The sequence below is a fragment of the Molossus molossus genome, unplaced genomic scaffold, assembly GCF_014108415.1.
Source record: "Molossus molossus isolate mMolMol1 unplaced genomic scaffold, mMolMol1.p scaffold_m16_p_13, whole genome shotgun sequence".
Taxonomy (NCBI): domain Eukaryota; kingdom Metazoa; phylum Chordata; class Mammalia; order Chiroptera; family Molossidae; genus Molossus; species Molossus molossus.
In genome coordinates, this window is record NW_023425348.1 from 14,698,252 (window position 1) to 14,722,296 (window position 24,045).

The following is a 24,045-nucleotide window of genomic DNA, read 5'->3' on the forward strand; positions in this document are numbered from 1 at the left end:
CAAGAGGAATTGAGCTTGTAGCAACTCTATCAAGAGATTAGGATCAAAATCAGGGCAAACAGTATTGGAGAAGGCAAAGAGGAGACAGATGTGGAAAATATGTAGAAGGCAGAGTGAGCCAAAATTGTGCAACCTGAACAACTTCTGAAGCACTAAAGGCAAACCGGAACATTCACAAGACTACAACTGGCTGATGTAAGAAGTCCAAAATGGGCATTTCAGAGAGATAACATGAAAAAGTGCAGCTATTCATATTGTAGATTTTTCATTTACCACTTGTGTCCGCAGTTCTCATAAAAGTCCTGAGATTCATGTGCATGTTGCGTCTGAATGAATGTACATAGTTTATTGGAGTGTTTTTCAGCAGACAAGATGGCTTCAATCTACTGCCTCAGGCATGCAAATGAACAATAACTTTATCCTTTTACAACCCAATGTTAGCCTTTATTTTTAGCCTCCTTTCCAACTACTGATTTAATGTAATTATTTAGGATCTTTTTTTCCAGCCATTGTAAGTTTAAACTCTTGTCAATTCAGGATTTTTTTCTTCTCCCGCATATTTGTTCAGGTCATTTAAACTTCTTGATGTTTATATGAGCTCATTGTATTAGAGGTAGGCTATGGAATTGGACATAGGTCCAACTGAGAGATGATAATGGCCTTACTAATGCAATGGCTGTAAAGTCTTATCTTTGACATACAGAGAAGTATATAGAGAAAATTCTACCACTCAGATGCCTCTTACTACAAATATAACTAAATAAAAATAATGCCCACACAAATAAGAAAATTATTATTACATTTTAAAAGTGTAAAGTGGCCCTGGCCGGTTTGGCTCAGCGGTTTGAGTGTCGGCCTGCGGTAAAGAGAGACCCGGGTTCGGTTCCCGCTAAGGGCACGTACCTCGGTTGCAGTTTGTCCCCGGCCCTGGTTGGTCGTGCGGGTGGCAGCCACTCGATGTGTCCCTTCACGTCGATGTTTCTCTCTCTTCTCTCTTCCTCTCTCTCCCTCCCACTCTATCTGAACAAAAAATGGAAAAAAATGTCCTCGGGTGAGGATAAAAGTGTAAAGTGACTTCTAATTCACTTTGGATGGCCTGTCCTCGTCAGAAAAAAAATTGTAAAGACACAAATAACTTTTTAGAGTATTGAGAATAGCATGAACATATATTCTAAGCTGACTTCTAATTTTATGCAATTATTTCCATTCACACTATTCACATACTCTGGAAAAGCTCTATTTGACTCAAACAGTCCCATTAGACCATTAAATAAGAGTTAAATGAGGGTAGTTAACCAGTTCAAATCAGAACTTTGGTCTCTGATTGTGAGGCTCAGGATATTCAGGGTACCGAGGATCTTAATCACTTCATATGGACTCCACAATAGTCTATCTCATGACTCTCTAGTGGAACCACTAGGAAAATATCTAGTTTGGGCATTAAATTTAATATATTATCAAATAATCCTTGGTAGCAAAAGATTATGAAACACTGAATTTATAAATACAAAATTATAACTGATAAAACCCATCTCTACTTTCCATACCCAGAAATTTTTTTCTCATATTCTCATACAAACTCTAAAAGAAGGATGCTTCCATTTACTAAGGTGATGAAGATTGAGAGAGAAGCAGATTCTTTTTGGTGTTCTCTCATTTGTATATCATAACACCCATGCTGAATATATAAAGCACTTCTTAATGTTTAATGTAACAAACACAAAGAGCACATGGAGAATTTCTGAGCAGTTTAAGAGACTCTCAAAGCCAGAAAATGCATTAGAGATCATCTAGCTCACTGGCTTTTGAAAATTTTTGCTTTGATCCAAAAGAAATAAATTTTACATCTTGACCCAGAGTGTGTGCAAGTGTGTGCACACGCACGCACGCCCACAAACACATACACACTCACATATACACACATAATATCATTGAAACAAAAGTTTGGGAAACAAACATCCCTGTTATGTATAATGTCCTCTGGTGTTTTGTTTTGTTTTGAATTCTGGTAGTTACCCACTAAATTGATTTTATTACCCTCAGTTTCAAAAACATGGATGTTGCTCAACCTTTTTACAGTCTAGATGAGGAAACAGAAACCCAAAGAGAATTGGGTGATTTATAAAAGATAAAAATAAAAAATTTAGTGGCAATGCTTAGACCTGAACACAGGTCTCAACTCCTAAACAATAAACAAAAAGAGGTGAGATCTACCTGGCCAGTGTGGCTTAGCGGTTGAGCATTGATCCATGCACCAAGAGGTTGCTGGTTTGATTCCTGGTCAGGGCACAAGCCCAGGTTATGGGCCAGATTCCCAGTCGGGCATGCAGGAGGTGGCCAGTTAATGTTCTCTCTCATCAATGTATCTCTCTCTCTCTCTCTCCATTCCTCTCTCTCTAAAAATCAATAAAGAAAAAAAAAAGTGAGATCCTCCTTTCCAGCTCTTTCCAGATTTTCACTTTAAAAATATATATATTAGCATATTCTGAGTAATAGCTTAAGCAGCTTTCCTTTTTGTTTTTTTGTTTGTTGTTCTGTTTATTTGTTTTGTTTTGTTTTAATCCTCGCCTGAGAACATTTTTCCATTGATTTTTAGGTAGAGTGGGAGGGAGGAAAGGAGGGAGGGAGGGAGGGAGAGAGAAACATTGATGTGAGAGAGATACATGGATTGGTTGCCTCCCACATGACCCTGACTGACCAGGGCCAGGCATCAAACCTGCAACCAAGGCACATGCCCTTGACTTGGAATTGCAGCCGTGACCCTTTGGTCCATAGGCCGACACTCTAACTACTGAGCCAAGCTGACCAGGGCTTAAGCAGCTTTCTTAAATTTAGCGTTTTCTACCTACCTGCCTTATTTTCTAAGTTTACACTCTATAAACACAAACATAACATAACATTTTAATTATAATGTTAAATTATTTGTATTCTGCATGCATATCTAAATATTCTTGAAATTAAGGTTATTCATAGATTATTCAAAGCCAAATTTTAGTAATAATAAACTTAATTTTAGTTCATCATGAAGCTCATCAGATTATATACATACTACACAGATATAGAGGTTAAGATTCATGGAGACTTATGGTTAACAGTTTATTTCCACTCAGTGAGAATTTATAGAGCACTACTATGTGCTAGTGGTGTGTGTATTGGGGAAATAACAATGAGTTAATAAGTCCCTCTGGCTTTGAGGAACTTACAAGCCAGCAAGAGAGAGAGTCAAACCATTAGCCATAATTCAATATGAGATATATTATAGAAGATATGTACAGCATACTCTGCTTAACTGCTGTAGGACACCGATGAGGGAGAAATTGATTTTCCTTGGGGGTAGAGATGGTTAGGAAGACTACAATGGGAAGATAATATTTGTTCTGTGCCTTGAAAGAGAAATAGAAATTGGCTGACCAGATAAAGGGTAAATGGGGTATAAGGAGAGGAAACAACAACTTTGTGGGGGAGGAGGAAGTATAACATAAATAGCATTTCATTTAGAGAAATCACTACCTAGCTCATAGATACCACATTATGATTGGTCATATGTGACATAATTAGGTATTTAGACTTTGTCCTAGGGTGAATGAATCATCAAAGGTGTTTTAATAAACTAATTCTAGAAGCAATGTAGATAGATACTAAATGGCAGGCTATTATGGGTTGAATTTTATTCTCCAGAAAAGATATGTTGAAGTCCTACCTTCAGTACTTCAGAATGTGCCTTATTTGAAAATAGTCTTTGCAGATAGATGATCAAGTTAAGATGGAGTCATTAATGTGGGCCCCAGTCCAATATGACTGGTGTACTTATAAAAAAGAGAACATTTGGACACAGACACAGACATGCACAGAAGTAGGACTATGTGAAGAGATACAACAAATGCCATGTGAAGGGGAAAGACTGGAGTGGTACATCTACACTCCAAGGAATGCCGAAGATTGCTGGAAATTACCAGAATCTAGGAAAGAGGAATGGAACAGATTCTCTCTTACAACCCTTGGAAGCAACCAACCCTGCCAACACCTTGATTTTGGACTTCTAGCCTCCAGAAATGTGAGACAATAAATTTCTTTTACAGTTGTCCCTTGATATCTCCTGGTTCCAGGAGCCCCTCAATACCAAAATTCGAGGATGCTCAAGTCCCTTATATAAAATGATTTAATATATGCATATAATCCAAACACATCCTCTTATATACTTTAAAGCATCTTATAATCTTAGGTATTAGACTACTTATAAATACCTAATACTATGTAAATGTATGTATATAGCTGTGATACTATATTGTTTAGGGTAATGACAAGGAAAAACAAGTCTGTGCATGTTCAGTACAGATGCAGCCATCCTAGGCCTAACTACATAGTATATGTCAGCCACAAGATAACTTTTTTATGCAAATAATTTTAATCCAAGGTTGCTTGAATCTGTGGCTATGAAACCAACACATACAAAGGACCAACTGTATTTTAAGCTGTTCTGTTTCTGGCACTTTTTTTTTTTTTTAACTTGAATTTAGGGAGAAAGGAAGGGAAGGAGAGAAAGGGAGAAACACCGATTACTTGCTTCCCATATGCACCCCAATTGGGAACTGAAGCTGCAACCTGGGTGTGTGCCTTGACCTGGAATTGAACCTGCCACATTGTGTTGTACCGAACGACACTCCAACCAACTGAGCTATACCAGCCAGGACTGTTTCTGGTACTCTGATACAGAGCCCCCAGAAACTAACACAGGCTATTGAGCAGTACAGTCTGAAGTGCTGAGACTGAACAAAGGCAGTGACAGTGGGGCATTCAGAAGCATCATAAATTTGAAAGATATTGATGAGGTAAAAGGAATGGGATTTAATGAATGGCTGAATATGCCCAAAGAAAGAGAGGAGTCCAAGGTGGATACACAACAAAAACCCCCAGTCTCCAAATTCAACACCACAAGCTCTCACTTGTCTAGGGAGCTAGAATAGATACTACAGCCATTAACCAACCTGTAAACATTTAAGAAAAGAAAACATCAAACAAGTGTTGGTGAGGGTGTAGAGAAAAGGGGACTCTAGTACACTGCCAGTGGGAATGCAGACTGGTGCAGCCACTATGGAAAACAATATAGTGTTACCTCAAAAAATTAAAAATTGAACTTCCATTTGACCCAGTGATCCCACTTCTAGGAATATACCCTAAGAAGCCTGAAACACCAATCAAGAAGAATATATGTACCCCCATGTGTGTAGCAGCACTATTTACAATAGCTAAGATCTGGAAACAGCCCAGGTGTCCATCAGTAGACGAATGGATAAAAAAGCAGTGGTAAATATACACAATGGAGTACTACGCAGCTGTAAGAAAAAAAGATCTCTTATCCTTTGAGACTACATGGAGGGACCTGGAAAGTATCATCCTAAGTGAAACAAGCCAAACAGAGAAAGACAAGTATCATATGATCTTACTTATTTGTGGAATATAATGAACATAACAGTCTGAGGAATGGGGTAGTCTCAGAGACGTGGAAGAGGGGTATAGACTGATAATCCCCAGAAGAGGGGATGGTGGGGGAGAGATAAACCACAGAACTTATATGCATGTATGCATGAACAATGGACATGGACAACAAAGCTGGGGACAGGGTAGGGAGGGAGGGGAAGGGCGGAATCAGTGGGGGGAAAAGGGGAAACATCTGTAACAAAAATTAATTAATGAAAAAATAAAAGAAAATATGGCAAGAAAGCTACTGAGTTCACTTTTGGACATTATAGAGAATATATTTTTGACACAAAGGGAAGGCATTGACCTACTTTTTCTCCAGGACTGTTAATACCACATATTCTCCATCCAAAGGGATTGGCCTGCTGTGTGTTCCTGTCCCACTGGCCATATCTCTCTCTTTTTGTTTTTTATCTTTATTGTTGAATGTATTACAGATGTTCCTCATTTTCCCCCATTGACCCCCTCCTCTCCACTCCCGCCCCCCTCCTGCCTTTCCCCACGCTGTTGTCTGTGTCCATTGGTTATGCATATATGCATATAACTTCTTTGGTTTATTTCTTCCCATCCCCCAACCCCCCTTTCCTTTGAGGTTTGTCAGTCTAGCAACCAATTTGTACTTCTTAATCTCTTCAACTTTTTCACCCATTCCCTCAACCCCCCACCCATCTGGCAACCAACAAAATGTTCTCTATATCTATGAGAATGTTTCTGTTCTGCTTGTTAATTTTGTTTGTAGATACAATTGTCGACGGATATGTATTCATTGCCATTTTGATTGTTCATATTTTTTATCTTCTTCTTCAAGAAGACCCTTCAACATTTCATGTAATAATGGTTTGGTGGTGATGAACTCCTTTAGCTTTTCCTTGTCTGGAAAACTATATCGCCATTGATTCTAAATGGCAGCTTTGCAGGATAGAGTAGTCTTGGTTGTAGGTTCTTGCTTTTCATCACTCTGAATATTTCTTGCCACTCCCTTCTGGCCTGCAACGTTTCTTTTGAGAAATCAGCTGACAGTCTTATGGGAACTCCTTTGTAGGTAATTATCTGCTTTTCTCTTGCTGCTTTTAAGATTCTCTCTTTGTCTTGAACATTTTGCATTTTGATGATGATGTGTCTTGATGTGAGCCTTTTGGGGTTCATCTTGTTTTGGACTCTGTTCTTCCTGGACTATATGTCTGTTTCCTTCACCAAGTTAGGGAAGTTTTCTGCCATTATTGTTTCAAATAGGTTTTTAAATTCTTGTTCTCTCTCTTCTCCTTCTGGCACCCACAGGATGCAAATGTTGGCACGCTTGAAGTTGTTCCAGAGGCTCCTTACACTATCCTCATTATTTTGGATTCTTTTTTCTTTTTGCTATTCTGATTGGGTGTTTTTTGCTTCCCTATATTCCAAATTGATGGTTTGCTTCTTGGCTTTACCTACTCTACTATTGATTCCCTATAAATTACTCTTTCTTTCAGTTAGTGCCTCCTTCATTTCTGACTGTACATCCTTCATTTCTAACTGGTCCTTTTTTATGCTCTTAAGGCCCTCACTAAGTTCACTGAGGGTCTCACTAAGTTAATTGAGCATCCTTATAAGCACTATTTTGAACTCAGCATCTGTTAAGTTGCTTATCTCCATTTTGCTTAGTTCTTTCCCTGGGGTTTTGTTCTGCTCTTTTATTTGTCTCTTTGTCTCCTCATTTTGGCTGCCTCCCTGTGTTTGTTTCTATGTATTATTTAACGAGCGATGTGGGGCTAGCTGAGGCCAGATGCTGCTTGTTTGAAAGAATTTAGGAAAACCTGAAGCAGGATCCAAGACAGGCTAATCCTATAGTTAACCAACTGGCACCAGCTTGGGTGGTCCTGAAAATTTGGTGGCCTCAGGGCGGGGCAAACAGTGTGAGCCAGGTTGCTGCAGTCCCAGATATGACGGCTGTTTGCCTGCCTCATGAAGGAGGGCCTCAGCCAAGGAGCAAAGGCTTCTGACAGACAGCAAGTCTGTCCCGGAGAAAGCCCCCTCTCCAGCCCTCACTCCAATGCCGAACAGCTCAGTTCTTCCCTGTATGTCTCTGGTGCCCCTCGAGCTGCCTTTCCCCTGAACTTAAAAGGAGCAAGTCCGAGTAAATCCGTGTGCAGGCCCTTTCAGAGGAACTGCCTGGGGCCGTATCTCTTTTGTATGAACACCAGTTCCAAACTGGAACAACTAGGTTGTCTCTACAGAGTAATAGAAATTAGTCTCCATATGTATCTAGATAGCGAACATGAAAACTGCAGCAACTTTAGTCTTCCATATAGACCAAACAGCAGGAAAAAAAAAAAAAAACTGGTTTGCAGAGAGATAAGAATTAAGCAGGTGTTAGAAGGAAGTAAATATGAGAGACAGAGAGGCATGCTGCTTGGGTTCCTTACAGCTTTCCCTTTTCTAGTTCCAATCCATTTCTAATACCAGCTGCATTCCTTCTTGTGGAGTCTACAAAAATACCTCTGTATCCTTATGATAAGTTCACTCATCTTTTTATATTCCCCTAACTGGAGTTTATTTCAAAGAAACTAACCAACACGGATGTGTTGAGTCTGAATGTGTATCCCATATCTAAGAGGAGAGATAGTTGACAATGTGGATCTGAAGACAAAGCTGAGGTTGTGGGGAGGTCATATGGTTTGGGTAATGGAGTAACGGAAGTCAGTGGAGCAGAAACGTCACCAGAAACAGCTCAAAGTGGGGGAGGGGGAAGGAAAAGGGTAAAGAGAAGAAGTATGGATCTCTTAGGAATGTCAATATATAAAAAATGGGTCACAGAGAGAAGTCAGTGAAGAAGTTTAATAAGAACAGGAAACTAGGAGAAAATGTTTTTATAAAAGCCAAGAAATGAGAGTTTTCAGGTTGTAATTTTAGAAAATCCAACCACCAGTAGCTTTAACAGGTATTAATTTATTTGTCACAAACAACAAGATGTCAAGAGCTGCTATAGCAGATCAACAAGTCCATCAGGGAAAAAGAAAGGAGAAAGGGTGAAGGGCAGTAAGGGTGCCAAGTCTCTTATCAGAAAAGCAGAAACATTGCCAGAAACCCTATTTATGCCTCATTGGTTGAACTCTTTCACTTGGCTATCCCTAACTGGAGGACTAGAATAACTGGCTAAGAGTTGGGTCATCCACTCAGCGTTTTGCAACAGAATATATTTAACAAAAGCTACCAGGAGGTTGCCTGGCAGGTGTGGCTCAATGGATTGAGCATTGTTCCATGGACTAAGAGGTCCAGGTTCAATTCCTGGTCAGGGCACATGCCCAGGTTTCAGGCTTGATTCTCAGTAGGGGGCATGCAAGAGGCAGCCAACAGATGTTTCTCTTTCACATCAATGTTTATATCTCTTTCTCCCTTCCCCTCTTTCTAAAAAAAATCAATAAAAACATATTAAAAAAAAAAAAAAAAAAAAAGCTACCAGGATATCAAGAAGAATGACAATTAGCCCTGACTGGTGTGGCTCAGTCAGTTGGGCATCCTCCTAAATACCAAAAGGTTGCCAGTTTGATTCCCAATCAGAGCACATGACTGGATTTTGGGCTTCATCTCCAGTAGGGAGCATACAGGAGACAGCTGATGGATATTTCTCTCTCTCTCTCTCCCTCTCTCTCTCTCTCTCTCTCTCTCTCTCTCTCTCTCTCTCCCTCCCTCCCTCTCTCTCTCTCTCTCCCTCCCTCCCTCTCCCTTTTTCTAAAAAAATCAATTAAATATCCTTTTTAAAAAAGAAGAATGATAATTAGAGAGATGGAGGAGGTGGGGTGGGGGGACATGACAGGAGGATGCAGTTGTGTTGGAAAGTCCCTGACCAACTTATCAAAAGCAATCTCAAGGTGTATCAGACTTGGAGAGGGTTGTTGAAGACTAACTGATGGGTGAGAAATTAGAATAAATAGTTTTGTGGGGTCTTTTTTAAGAATAGTTTATTATTTTTTAATGTTTTAAATTGATTTTTTAGGGAGAGAGAGAGAAACATCAATGGGGCTGCCTCCTGCATGCCCCTTACCAGGAATGGACCACAGCCTCTGGTGCACTGGAGGATACCCACACACTGGCTTTTTTTTTTTTTTCCAATGTCTTTATTGACTTTAGAGGGAGAGGAAGGGAGAAGGAGGGAGGGAGAGAGAGAAACATCAGTGTGAAAGAGAAACATCAACTGGGGATCAAGTAGGGAACCCAGGTATGTGCCCTGACCAGAAATTGAACGGTGACCCTTCTAGGCATGGAATGATGTTCAACCAACTGAACCATACCGGCCAGGGCTAAATTGTTTTTTCCCAGTGTTTGAAAAGGAGAATGTAGGAAGCAAAAATCTAAAGGAGAGGAAAAATGGAGAGATAGTTTGCTTGGTTTTAGGATTGTGGATACTTGAGCATGTTTATAGGCTGAGGAGTAAAAACAATTAGAAAGGGGGAGATTTAAGGTACAAATGCTATGAAATAAAGATTTACTGTTGGAGAAAAGTGCTAAAATCATAGGTGGCAGAGGAATAAACCTATCTTCTTCCTCCAAAACAAGAAATTAAGGATAATAACAGTAGTACAAGTTTAGATTTGGGCATGAGAAAAACGTGAAATTGTTGAAAATTCTATTTTGGCAAAAATATACTTTAAAACTGTTTTAAAAGATAAACTTCGAATCCACTATTTTCCAGTTTTAAGAAAGGCATGAGAAAGTATTAAGAGCTCACCAGAATTTAAGTTTGCTTTGTTTATTTAGATCTGGGACCAGACAAGCTAAATTGAGACCACTTTAGGATTTTTCTGACTTACAGAAAGGAGAGGAATGAGATTTTTTTGAGCATCCCAATACTTCACTTTTGCCTATCCTCTTTTCCGGAGCTGGAGGGCCCCAGAGAGAATGGAGATGATACCTGACATTCTTCTCACATTTCTGTGGTACTGAAAGCAGTGAGGAAAAGTTGCTGGTGGCAGGAGCAATGGCCAAGGCCCCTACACAAGTATCCAGAACTTGCTCTACAGATTTATTTCGATCCTGCTCTCAAACTCCTTTCCTTAAAACGTTTCGAAGGTGACGCTCAGCAGGACTAGAGAGCAGGAAGCCGCAACTAGAATCTTCAGAAACCTGAGAAGTAACGAAGGCCACAGTGCTGATCAAATCTATTAAAGCAGCAGTAAAAGCCGTGGCCCAGTTTATGGCCTCCAGGCTTCCAAAATCTGAGCCGGAATCTGACAAGACCGCTCTGACGCGTGTAAAAAAAAATTATTCTCACTTTTCATTGGCTGACCGACCCGGAGTTAGAACATCGCTTCATTTTCATTGGTTATTGCTTCTGTCACATCCTTTCACCACACCCACTCTCCCGTGGGCGCCCAGTGAGCTTTGCGGGAGAGTGATTTACAGAAGTCCGGGCGGGAGCCCTGTGCAGCTGGCCTGTCTCCCTTGCCTCGTGCTGCTCTCCCCGCCCCGCCCCCGGGGCCGAGGTCGGGCTGGGCCCCGCCTCTCCCTCCAGAGAAGGCGGAGACCAGGCTGCGGCCACAGCCGCAGGAATATGCTGGAAGCCAGAGGGCGGGCACCCGGAGGTGCTGAAGGGACAGTTCCCGCCGCGGAACTTGTCCGGTGGCAGTTGCATGAGTGGGGTGACCCCGTGGCTGGAGGGGCTCGGGAGTGATGGAAACAATTTGGATCTACCAGTTCCGCCTCATCGTGATCGGGGACTCCACCGTTGGCAAGTCGTGCCTCCTGCACCGCTTCACCCAGGGCCGCTTCCCTGGGCTGCGTTCCCCCGCCTGCGACCCTACAGTCGGAGTGGACTTCTTCTCTCGCCTGCTGGAGATCGAGCCGGGCAAGAGGATCAAGCTGCAGCTCTGGGACACGGCGGGGCAGGAGCGCTTCAGGTAGGGTCTCTGGCGCCAGGACACCCGGGGATATCAGGGACTTTGCCGCCCCCTCCATCCGCCCGGGTGCCCCTTCCCCAAGCGTTGGCCGTGGGAGCCCTAGTCCGGAGAGGCTCTCTGGCCTTTCCCTCTCGAAAGTGCAAACACTCCATTCTCGCTTCCCCTTTGCCCCTCCTCTTCCAGGGACCACTTCCTCCTCCGCAATTTCTCACTTCTTTCTTCGGTGCCGGTTTCCTGTGCCCACTTTCAGTCTTTTCTTTGCCTACCTGAACCAGGGTCACCCTCCCCGACCCCCTCTTCCCCAACCCTGTCTGCCCTTGCTGGTATTTTGATCCCCAACTCTTCAGCCCCTCTTCTGCCTTCTCCCGAAACTCAGCGTCCCTTGCTGCGCACACCCTCACCCGGCCATCCTCCTCCGAGCTCGCTTTTCCTCCTTTAACCAAGCTGCTTCCCCTCAATGCGGCCGGGGAGAACTGCAAAGTAGGGTTCCCAGATTCGTGATTAATCCCTTTGGCTTCACAGCAAGCAGTGCTCCAGCGCAGGTTACTCACTGCATGAGGGCGATGGATGCGGTAATGGTTTGGACACCCACAGCACTGAATATGGTCTTCAGAAATACTGGGCATAACCCGTGGGAATATGGCTTGTACAACAACTAGATGTAACATCAAGAACACTGACACAGCTGAGGGTTTTTTGCTTCTTTTTGTTGTTTAAGGGTTGAGTTCTCTTTAAAAAGTTTGTCATCACTGGTGCTTTGGTGGGAAAAAGAGCTATACTGAGATTTGTCGGAACTTGAACGTGATTGTATTTATAATGTTCCAAGGTGATAATACATCAGAATATACACATCTAAACAGAGGAGGGATTCAAATGAGTACTCACATTCTAAATATTGGCTGAGACCCTGAAAGGATTTCACAAAGGCGACTCATGTTACATAAATCAAAACTAAATGTGATTGTATGCATATCCTAGATATTCAAGGTTGAACCAGATACAGAGCACATTTTAAATTTCTAGGATTCAAGGACACTTTTTAGAGGAAGGTGGAGAATCTGATATATTGTAGTTTGGGGGAATTTTTTTTTTTTAAGATTTCTAATCTATAAAGAAGGATTTTGCAGTTTTCAGCAAGTTCCGGGCTTGTGAAATACAGCACTTCATGAGAGGACTTCCTAAACATGGCTTCCCGTCACCCCCAGCCAGCATCAGCCTATGAGATCAGCCTACTTTTGTGAGAGTGTTCCAGCATTAAAAGTTTTGGCTTCCATTCCCAGCTATGACACTGATTCATAAAGATAATAATTGAACTACTTAGCTTGTTTTACCTTACTTTTCCTATGCATGAAGTGGAAAGATGGTAAGGCCAGCCCTTCAGAAAGGTGTTATAGGTTATTGATTTGAATTATACAATGCCCAGAATTTCATGAAGAAATTTTTTCATCTTCAAGAAGCTTCCTTTAATTAAAATAATTTTCAAACTTTTGATTCCTCATCTGTGAAATGAAGGAGCCATGATCTTTAAGATTCCTTGCAGTTTTACCATTCTAAGGTGGATTGCAAATTTCTTCACTTTTTTTTCTGATTTATATCGAAATCAGATATAAACTCTAAGATATTTCAGGGTCAGAAAAGAGCATTTACTAATAGCTCTTACTCCATCCCTCTAAAGTGAATACAGTTGTCCCTCGCCACTTCGTGCTTCGACTTTCCCATCTTCACTCTATCGCGGTTTTTTCTAATATATTCATTAAAAAGTTGATCAAGACAGTGAATATGATACAGCACCTGCTCGCTTGTCTGAGTCAATTATACACCCCTGTATTACAATTACAATTAAAATTACTGTACATATTCGAGCACCCCAGGAATCCTTCAGCACCAGGTGCAAGAACGAATTAACCATGATAAATGAGGGATGACTGTATAATAAAAACGTGTTTTTAATGTTTTAAACTTCTAGCATCTACTGTGAATTGCAACCAAGAAACTTGGGTAGTAAAATTTTATTGTATCTAATTGCTTCCTTAATAGTAGTAGTTCCTGAACTTATTGACAAGAGAGTAAAGGATAATTAGTTAGATCCTAAAGACCATTCTGCTAAATAGATCATTATCTTTAAGAAGAATGTAAATAGTAATTCATTTTATATACATTATTAAAACTAGACAGTAACTCCCATAATGCAAGGACATTTAGGAAATGCTTACTGACGAGTCATACTTTATTTTATCTGACTCTTTACCAAAGATATATTTATAAATACATACACATTTAAGTAGCTACCTCCAAACACTTGATTTTCTCTCATTTAGCAGAATGGTTTATCATACAATTGCACTTAAAACAATTACTGTTAAATCATTCTGTATCTTCAAGAAAATATGGATACTTCTTTTGAATAATAGATATCCTTAAACATTTATTTCATAGAAAGACACTATAATTCACAAAGATAATATTTCTGTCAGTTGTAATTATACCATTAAGAATTTGGGAAATTTTATATTTGGAGGTTTGTTAGTGATTAGATATAAACTAACAAAAAGGAACCTTCTTTAGACAGCTTGGTGTATAGCTTGAAAACACAGACAGATAAGTTACAAAATAGTGAGCCAATAATTATAACTATAATTAGCCTTAGTTTTCTTTTTTTTTCCCTACAGCTTTATTAAGGTCTAATAGACTAATAAAGGCTTTCTTTTCAATGTTCAGATTAACATGCCACCAGACAATAACTACTTGCAAAAAAATAAAAGGGAACAAAATTAAAATGAAGAAGGTTTAGGCAAGTGATTTTCAATCAGTGTGCCACAAGAATTTTTAAAATGTGCAATACCTTACTATTTAGTCAGGGGCACTGACCTTTTTCCCCTTAGATTGTCAAATAATGACAGCAGCCAACACAATAGTCATCCGATGTGAATAAATCAAAATTATACTTTTTTTGTCAGATCAGCAAAAAACATAATATGTTTTATGGTGTGCCATAGAATTTTAGTAGTTTATATTTGCCATGAGATAATCTCTGGTTTAGAAAACTAATATATATGTAAGCATACTGTAAGTTGTAATATAATACTCAAATGTTAAGTTTTTATTAGTAACATTGTGTTTTAGTGAGGATAAATGTTAAATTACTGTATTAAGAAGAGTTAAAATTTCTGTCATTAAAGATAGGAGTTTATTTCTCTTGTGTAACAATCTTAAGGTAAGTAGTCCAAGTTGGTGGAGTAGCTGTCCTCCAGGCCATCATTCAGGTATCTTCCTTCTCATTTTTCTCTTATCCTTAGGACATAATCATCTTTGTGGATGCTGTGTTTCAGCTCAAGGAAAGGGAAAAGAAAGGGTCTAAACCAAGCAATGTTCCTTTTACGCAAGTGAGACTAACATGGTACACAACACTTCAGCTCTCTATTCATTGAGAAGAAATTAATTCTAAGGCCACACTTAGAATGGGCTACCATGTGTCCAGGAACAAGGTTTGATGGATTTGGCATTGTGAGGGTTGCAGGGAAATTAGCAATCAACACTTTAATTTTTTTAAATTAATTAATTTATTTGTTACAGATGTTTCTCCCCCCCTCCCAGCTGATCCCCCTCCCCCGCTCCCTGCCCTGTCTCCAGCTTTGTTGTCCATGTCTATTGTTCATGCATAATGCATATAAGTTCTGTGGTTTATCTCCCCCCCCACCCCTCTTGTGGGGATTGTCAGTCTGTACCCCTCTTCCATATCTCTGGGACTACCCCATTACTCAGACTGTTATGTTCATTATATTCCACAGATGAGTGAGATCACATGATACTTGTCATTCTCTGTTTCGCTTAAGATAATACTATCCAGGTCCCTCCATGTTGTCTCAAAGGATAAGAGATCTTTCTTTCTTACAGCTGCATAGTATTCCATTGTGCATATATACCACAACTTTTTTATCCATTCGTCTACTTATGGACACTTGGGCTGTTTCAAGATCTTAGCTATTATAAATTAGTGCTGCTACAAACATGGGGGTACATATATTCTTTCTGATTGGTGTTTCAGGCTTTTTAGGGTATATTCCTAGAAGTGGGATCACTGGGTCAAATGGCAGTTCAATTTTGAATTTCTTGAAGTAACATCATATTGTTTTCTATAGAGGCTGCACCAGTCTGCATTCCCACCAGCAGTATACTACAGTCCCCTTTTCTCTACAACCTCGCCAACACTTGTTGTTTGATGATTTGTTGATGGCCACCATTCTGACAGGTGTGAGGTGATACCTCATTGTTGTTTTAATTTGCATCTCTCTGATGATTAGTGATGTTGAGCATTTCTTTTTGTGTTTGTTTTTATCCTCGCCCCAGGACATTTCTCCATTTTTTGTTCATGTAGAGTGGGAGGGAGAGAGAGAGGAAAAGAGAGAGAGAGAGAGAGAAACATCGGCATGAAAGGGACACATCGAGTGGCTGCCACCTGCACGACCAACCAGGGCCCAGGGACAAACTGCAACCGAGGTACATGCCCTTAGCGGGAACTGAACCTGGGTCTCTCTGGACCACAGGCCGATGCTCTAATCGCTGAGCCAAACCAGCCAGGGCATGTTGAGCATTTCTTCATATGTCTCTTAGCAATTTGCATGTCCCGTTTGGAGAGGTGTCTATTTAGTTCCTCTGCCCATTTTTTAATTGGGTTCTTTGCCTTCCTTTTGTTGAGTTGTATGAACACTCTATGTATATTGGAAATTAACCCGTTATCTGATATCTCATTGGAAATTATGCTCTCCCTTACAGTGGGTTGCCTTTCCATTTTGATGATTGTATCTTTTACTGTGCAGAAGCTTTTTAGTTTGATAAAGTCCCGTGTGTTCATTTTGTCCTTTGTTTCTGTTGCCTTAGGTGATGTATGAGTGAAAATTCTGCTGCATATGATGTCTGAAAGTTTGTTTCCTACATTTTCTTCTAAGATTTTTATGGATTCATGAGTCACATTTATGTCTTTTATTTATTTTGAATTTATTCTTGTGCATGGTGTAAGTTGATGGTCTAATTTCATTTTTTTGCATGTAGCTGTCCAATTTTCCCAACAACATTTATTAAAGAGGCTGTCTTTACTCCACTGTATGCTCTTGCCACGTTTGTCAAATATTAATTGAGCATATTGCCTTGGGTCCATTTCTGGGTTCTCTTTTCTGTTCCACTGGTCCATATGCCTGTTCTTGTGCCAGTACCAGGCTATTTTGATTACAGTGGCTTTGTAGGATAACCTGAAATCTGATAATGTGATCCCTCCAACTTTGTTCTTTTATTTTATTTATTTATTTTTTTTTTTGCAAGATTACTGTGGGTATTCAAGGTCTTTTTTTGGCTCCATATGAATGTGTGAAGCATTTGTTCTAGTTCTCTGAAGTATGTCGTTGGTATTTTGATGGGGATTGCATTGAATCTATAGATTGCTTTGGGTAGTATGGACATTTTAATGATGTTATTTCTTCCAATCCATGAATAAGGTATGTGCTTCCACATTTTTATATCTTCCTCTATTTATTTTTTCAATGACCTGTAGTGTTCCGCAAAAAGGTCCTTTATTTCTTTGGTTAAGTTTATTCCTAGGTATCTTAATTTTTTTGCCAAAATGGTAAATGGGATTGCTTTTATAGTCTCTCTTTCTGTGAGTTCATCATTGGTATATAAGAATGCCACCAATTTCATGACGTTAATTTTGTATCCTCCTACTTTGCCAAATTCATTTATTAAGTTTAGTAAATTTTTGATGGAGTCATTGAGGTTTTCTACATATAATACCATGTCATCTGCAAATAATGACAGTTACATTTCCAACATTCCAACTTGGATCACTTTTATTTTTTCTTCCTGTTTGATTGCTGTGGCTAAGAATTCCAGTACTATGTTAAATAAGAGTGGCAAAAGTGGGCATCCTTGTCTTGTTCCTGTTCTTAAGGGAAATGCTTTTAATTATTGCCCACTGAGTATGATGTTGGCTGTAGGTCTTTTATATATGGCCTTTATTATGTCAAGATATGATCCCTCTATTCCCACATTGCTGAGCGTTTTAATCAGAAATGGGTGCTGGATTTTGTCGAATGCTTTTCAGCATCTATTGATGTGATCATGTGATTTTTATCATTCATTTTGTTTATGTGGTGTATCACATTTATTGATTTGCGAACATTGTACCAGCCTTGCATCCCTGGGATGAATCCCACTTGGTCATGGTGAATATTTTTGATGTATTGCTGGATTCAATTTGCTAGTATTTTGTTCAGGATTTTGGCATCTATGTTCATCAGGGATATTGGCCTGTAGTTGTTTTTTTTTTTTTTTTTCTGTAGTGTCTTTTTCTGGTTTTGGAATTAGAATTATGCTGGCTTCATCAAACGAGTTTGGAAGTCTTCCTTCTTCTTGAATTTTTTGAAATAGTTTGAGGAGAATGGGTATTAGTTCTTCTTTGAATGTTTGGTTAAATTCCCCCATGATGCCTTCCTGGACTGGGCTTTTGTTGGCTGGGAGAGTCTTGATTACATCTTCAATTTCTTTTGTTGTTAATGGTCTGTCAAGTTTTCTATCTTTTTCCGGTCCAGTTTTGGGAGACTATGTGTTTCTAGAAATTTGTCCATTTCACTTAGATTGCCAAATTTGTTGCTATATAGTTGTTCATAATATTTGTTAACAATACTTTGTATGTCTGTGGTGTCAATTATTATTTCTCCTTTTTCATTTCTGATTTTGTGTATTTGGCTTCTCTCTCTTTGTTTCTTGGTGAGTCTAGCTAAGGGTTTATAAATCTTGTTTATCCTTTCAAAGAGCCAGCTCTTTGTTTCATTGATTATTTGAATTGTTTTTTTGTTGTTGTTGTTGTTGTTGTTTTTTGTTTTGTTTTGATTTTTTGTCTCCATGTCATTTATTTCTGCTCTGATCTTTACTATTTCCTTCCTTCTACTTGTTCTGGGGTTTTCTTTTGGTTTGCTCTCTAGTTCTTTAAGTTGTGAAGTTAGATAGTCTAATAGAATTTTTTTTCTTTATCCTTACCCAAGGACATTTTTCCATTTTTGGATCAGATAGAGTGGGAGGGAGAGAGAGGAAGAGAGAGATGGGGGGAGAAACATCAATATGAAATGGACACATTGAGTGGCTGCCACCTGCATGACCCAATCAGGGCCAGAGACAAACTGCAACTGAGGTACGTGCCCTTAGCAGGAACTGAACCCAGGTCTCTCTGGACCACAGGATGACGCTCTATCTGCTGAGCCAAACTGGCCAGGGCACAAATTTTTCTTGCTTCTTGAGGTAGGCATGTAGTGCTATAAGCTTCCCTCTCAGAACTGCTTTCGCTGCATCCCATAGATTTTATGTTGTTGTGTGTTCATTTTCATTGTTTTCTAGGAAGTTTTTAATTTCTTCCTTGATCTCCATGGTAACCCATTCATTGTTCAATAACATGGTATTTAGCCTCCATGTTTTCAAATGTCTTTGCATGTTCTTGTTGCAATTGATTTCTAGTTGAATGCCATTGTGATCTGAGAAGATGTTTGATATGATTTCAATCTTCTTGAACTTGTAGAGACTTAGTTTGTGCCTTAACATGTGGTCTGTGTTTGAGAATGTCCCATGTGCACATGAGAAGAATATGAATTCTGGAGTTTTGCAGTCTAATTCTCTGTAGATATCTATTAAATCCATTTAATCTGGTGCTTCATTTAGAGTCTGTGTTTCCTTGTTAATTTTTTGTCTAGAAGATCTATCCAGTGATGTCAGCAGGGTATAGAATTCCCCTGCTATGATGGTATTGTTGTTGATTTCTTTTTTGAAGTCCTCCAAAAGATTTTTAATATATGATGGTGCTTCTATATTGGGCGCATATATGTTTACCAAGGTTATGTCTTCCTCTTGGATAGATCCTTGCAATATTATGTAGTGGCCTTTTTTGTCTCTAGTTATGGCCTTCATTTTGAAATATATTTTATCAGATATGAGTATTGCTACCCCAGCTTTTTTGTCCTTTCCATTTTCTTGAAAGATTTTTTTCCATCCCTTCACTTTCTACCTATGTGAGTCTTTTGTTGTGAGCTGGGTCTCTTGTAAACAACATATATGTGAGTCATGGTTTCTTATCCAGTCAGCTACTCTGTGTCTTTTTATCGAAGCATTCAAACCATTCACATTTAAGGTGATAAGTTATATGTACTTATTTATTGCCATTTTTGTTTAGTGTGGTTCTATTTTTCTTCCTATTTTGTCTACTAATTACAGCAGTCCTTGCAGTGGGTTTGGTGTTAATATATTCCCTTAGCCTTTCTATGTCTGAAAAGCTCTTTATTTGACCTTCTATTTTGAATGACAGCCTTGCTGGGTAGAGTAATCTTGGATTCAGATCCTTTTTTTCTTTTCATTACCTTGATTACTTCATGCCACTCACTTCTGGCCTGTAGGGTTTCTGTTGAGAAGTCAGCTGAGGGCCTTATGGGGTTTCCTTTGTAGCTAACCTGTTGCTTATCTCTTCCTGCTTTTAGGATTCTCTCTTTGTCTTTAAATTTTGGCATTTTAATGACTATGTGTCTTGGGGTGGGCCTTTTTGGGTTCTTCTTACTTGGGGCTCTCTGTGCTTCTTGAACTTGAATGCCTTCTTCCTTGAACAAGTTAGGAAAGTTTACTGTCACTATTTCTTCAATAAATTCTCTAACCCTTGCCCATTTTCTTCTTCTTCAGGAACTCCTATGATGCGAATGTTATTATGTTTCCAGTTTTCCCACAGTTCTCTTAAGCTGTCTTCCTGTTTTTAAATTTTTTTTCCTTTAGGTTTTCTGATTGGTTGATTTTTTTCTGCCGTCTTCTAATTCACTGATCTGGTCCTCAGCTTCCTCTACTCTGCTGGTTAGTCCTTCCAGTGTGTTCCTAATTTCTGCTATGTCATTCTTTATTTCCACTTGGATGGTTTTCAGTGTTTCTATATCTTTACTCATGGTGCTGATGTCCTTACTCATGCTGTTGAGCTTCCTCATCATGGCTCTGCTCTACCTCTGATAATTTGCTTAGCTGCATTTTATTTACCTCATCTTTGATAGAGTTCTCTTGTTCTTTCATCTGGTTTCAAGTCTAACATTTAAGTCTTAATCCATTTTGAGTTTATTCTTATGTGTGGTGAAAAAAGGAGGTCTAGTTTCATTGTTTTGCATGTATCAGTTCAATTTTCTCCCAATACCACTTATTGAATAGACTATTTTTAGCCCACTGTATATTTTTGCCTCTTTTGTCAAATATTAACTGACCATAAAGTTGTGGGTTTATTTCTGGGCTTTCTGTTCTGTTCCATTGCTATATATTTCTGTGTTTTTTTAATGCCAGTACCATGCTGTTTTGATTACTATGGCCTTGTACTACAGTTTGATATTAGGTAGTACAATTCAAACTTTTCCCATAAAAAAAGTTAGGGCAATCTGAAAATAAAATGAGATAAAGAAATGGAATAGAAAACCTTGAGGCTTCAAACCAAATTTGGCCTTTCCTTTTTCCTTTCATGTTGTTTGATCTTTGAGGTGTTATAGTTATAGCCACTGGTTATAAAACTCAGAAAATAATGTTCTCCTAATGCAGTGCTTCTCAAAGCATGTTCTGCAGAACACTCATCCCTTGGGGTTTGTTATAAAAGATGGGTTCTGTGATCAAACAAGTTTGGAAATCCTGTATTCATATAGCATTCTCTTAGATGTATATCATTAAGGCTCTAAGAAGTGTTGTGGCAAAGATATCTGTTTAACTTTGATTAAACTAGCACTTTCCAAATTTATTGGAAGGGCTATTTTTAAAATGTGAAAATCTATGATAACTAGTGATTTAAGGAGTATATTTTGAGAGACACTGCCATAATGAGTTGCTTTGGTCACATTCTTTGAGCAGAAACGCTCAACTTTCGCGGTTTGGAGCAATAAAAGACCTACAGACCTTAGTTATCAGCAAACTAACTTAGCAAAGGGCTGTAAGCAGTATTATATAAGGGATAGCCTTCCCTCTCCCACTCCCCCTAAAAAATTTGAGGGTGCCTCTAATACCGCTGAGTATACTAGGCCACCCGTCACCCCCTGCCTGTTGCTTCTTCTCTTTTCCTTTACCTCCTCTTCTGCTGCGTAACTTTTTCTTCCCCATGTGTCTTACCCCTCCTTCACCTTCTTATTTTAATTTTTCCTTTGTCTGTCTGTCCCCACTCATAGATTCCTCTCATCTTTCTCCTTTGGCTCTCCTTCCTATTTTTATAATTTTGTTGTTGTTTTTGTTGTTACAGATGTTTCTCGCCCTGGCCGGTTTGGCTCAGCGGTTAGAGCGCCGGACTGCGGTCCTGAGATGTTTCTCCTTTTTTATCCCATTGACACTCTTCTCCCCATGCCCCCCCCCCCGCCCCGTCCCGGGCTTTGTTGTCCATGTCCATTGGTTATACATACATGCATATAAGTTCTGTGCTTTATCTCTTCCCACACCCCTCCCCCTCATCTGAGGCATGTCAGTCTGTGCCCTACTTCCATGTTTCTGGGTCTACCGTATTCCTCAGACTGTTATGTTCATTATATTCCATATATAAGTAAGATCATGTGGTATTTGTCTTTTTCTGCTTGGCTTATTTCACTTAGGATAATGCTTTCCAGGTCCTTCCATGTCATCTCAAAGGATGAGAGATCTTTTTTTCTTACACCTGCATAGTACTCCATTGTGTATATGTACCATGGCTTTTTTATCCATTCGTCTACTGATGAATACTTGGGCTGTTTCCAGATCTTAGCTATTGTAAATAGTGCTGCTATGAACATGGGGGTACATATATTCTTCTTAATTGGTGATTCAGGCTTCTTATGGTATATTCCTAGAAGCGGGATCACTGGGTCAAATGGAAGTTCAATTTTTAATTTTTTGAGGTAACACCGTATTGTTTTCCATAGTGGCTGCACCAGTCTGCATTCCCACAAGCAGTGTACTAGAGTCCCCTTTTCTCCACACCCTCGCCAACACTTGTTGTTTGATGATTTGTTGATGGCGGCCATTCTGACAGGTGTGAGGTGATACCTCATTGTTGTTTTAATTTGCATCTCTCTGGTGATTAATGATGTTGAGCATTTCTTTATATGTCTCTTGGCCATTTGTATGTCCTGTTTGAAGAGGTGTCTGTTCAGCTCCTCTGCCCATTTTTTAATTGGGTTCTTTGTCTTCCTTTTGTTGAGTTGTATGAGCACTCTATATATATTGGAAATTAACCCCTTATCTGATATATCATTGGCAATGATGTTCTCCTATACAGTGGGTTGCCTTTCCATTTTGATGATTGTATCTTTTGCTGTGAAGAAGCTTTTTAGTTTGATGTAGTCCCATGTGTTCTTTTTCTCCTTTGTTTCTGTTGCCTTAGGGGATGTATCAGTGAAAATTCTGCTACGTATGATGTTGGGAATTTTGATGCCTATATTTTCTTCTGAAATTTTTATAGATTCACGGGTCACATTTAAGTCTTTTATACATTTTGAGTTTATTTTTCTGTATGGTGTAAGTTGATGGTCTAGTTTCACTTTTTTGCATGTAGATGTCCAATTTTCCCAACACCATTTACTAAAGAGGCTGTCTTTACTCCACTGTATGTTCTTGCCACCTTTGTCAAATATTAATTGAGTGTATAGCCTTGGGTCCATTTCTGGGTTCTCTGTTCTATTCCACTGGTCCATATGCCTGTTCTTGTGCCAGTACCAGGCTGTTTTGATTACAGTAGCTTTGTAGTATAACCTGATATCTGGTATTGTGATCCCACCTACATTGTTCTTCTTTTTCAAGATTGCTGTGGCTATTCGGGGACTTTTTTGGTTCCATATGAACTTTTGAAGTATTTGTTCTAGTTCTGTGAAATATGTCATTGGTATTTTGATGGGGATTGCATTGAATCTATAGATTTCTTTGGGTAGTATGGACATTTTAATGATGTTAATTCTCCCAATCCATGAACAGGGTATGTGCTTCCACTTTTTTATATCTTCCTCTATTTCTTTTTTCAATGTCCTGTAGTTTTCTGCAAATAGGTCCTTTACTTCTTTCGTTAAGTTTATTCCTAAGTATCTTAATTTTTTGCTATGATGGTACATGGGATTGTTATTTCAGTTTCTCTTTCTGTGAGTTCATCATTGGTGTATAAGAATGCAGTCGATTTCTTGACGTTAATTTTGTACCCTGCTACTTTGCCAAATTAATTTATTAAGTCTAGTAGGTTTCTGATGGAGTCTTTAGGATTTTCTATGTATAATGTCATGTCATCTGCATATAATGACAGTTTTACTTCCTCCTTTCCAATTTGGATTCCTTTTTATTTTTTCCTCATGTCTGATTGCTGTGACTAAGACTTCCAGTACAATGTTAAATAAGAGTGGCAAAAGTGGACATCCCTGTCTTGTTCCTGTTCTTAAGGGAAATGTTTTTAGTTTCTGCCCATTGAGTATGATGTTGGCTGTAGGTCCTTCATATATGGCCTTTATTATGTCGAGATATGATCCCTCTATTCCCACATTGCTGAGTGTTTTTATCAAAAATGGGTGCTGGATTTATCGAATGCTTTTTCAGCATCTATTGATATGATCATGTGGTTTTTATTCTTCATTTTGTTTATGTGGTGTATCACATTTATTTGTAAACATTGTATTAGCCTTGCAACCCTGGGAGGAATCCCACTTGGTCATGG

At 39.2% G+C, this 24,045-nt stretch overlaps 1 protein-coding gene across 1 annotated transcript in view; it reads left to right on the forward strand.

Moving 5' to 3' along the window:
* Window positions 1-11,044: 11,044 nt before the first annotated feature.
* The window catches only part of RAB39A (RAB39A, member RAS oncogene family), a 48,083-nt gene continuing 35,082 nt past the window's right edge, over window positions 11,045-24,045 (forward strand). The window contains exon 1 of the mRNA XM_036258566.1: window positions 11,045-11,348. Coding sequence (XP_036114459.1) covers window positions 11,122-11,348 — 227 coding nt within the window. The 5' untranslated portion in view covers window positions 11,045-11,121. The remainder of the gene's footprint in view (window positions 11,349-24,045) is intronic.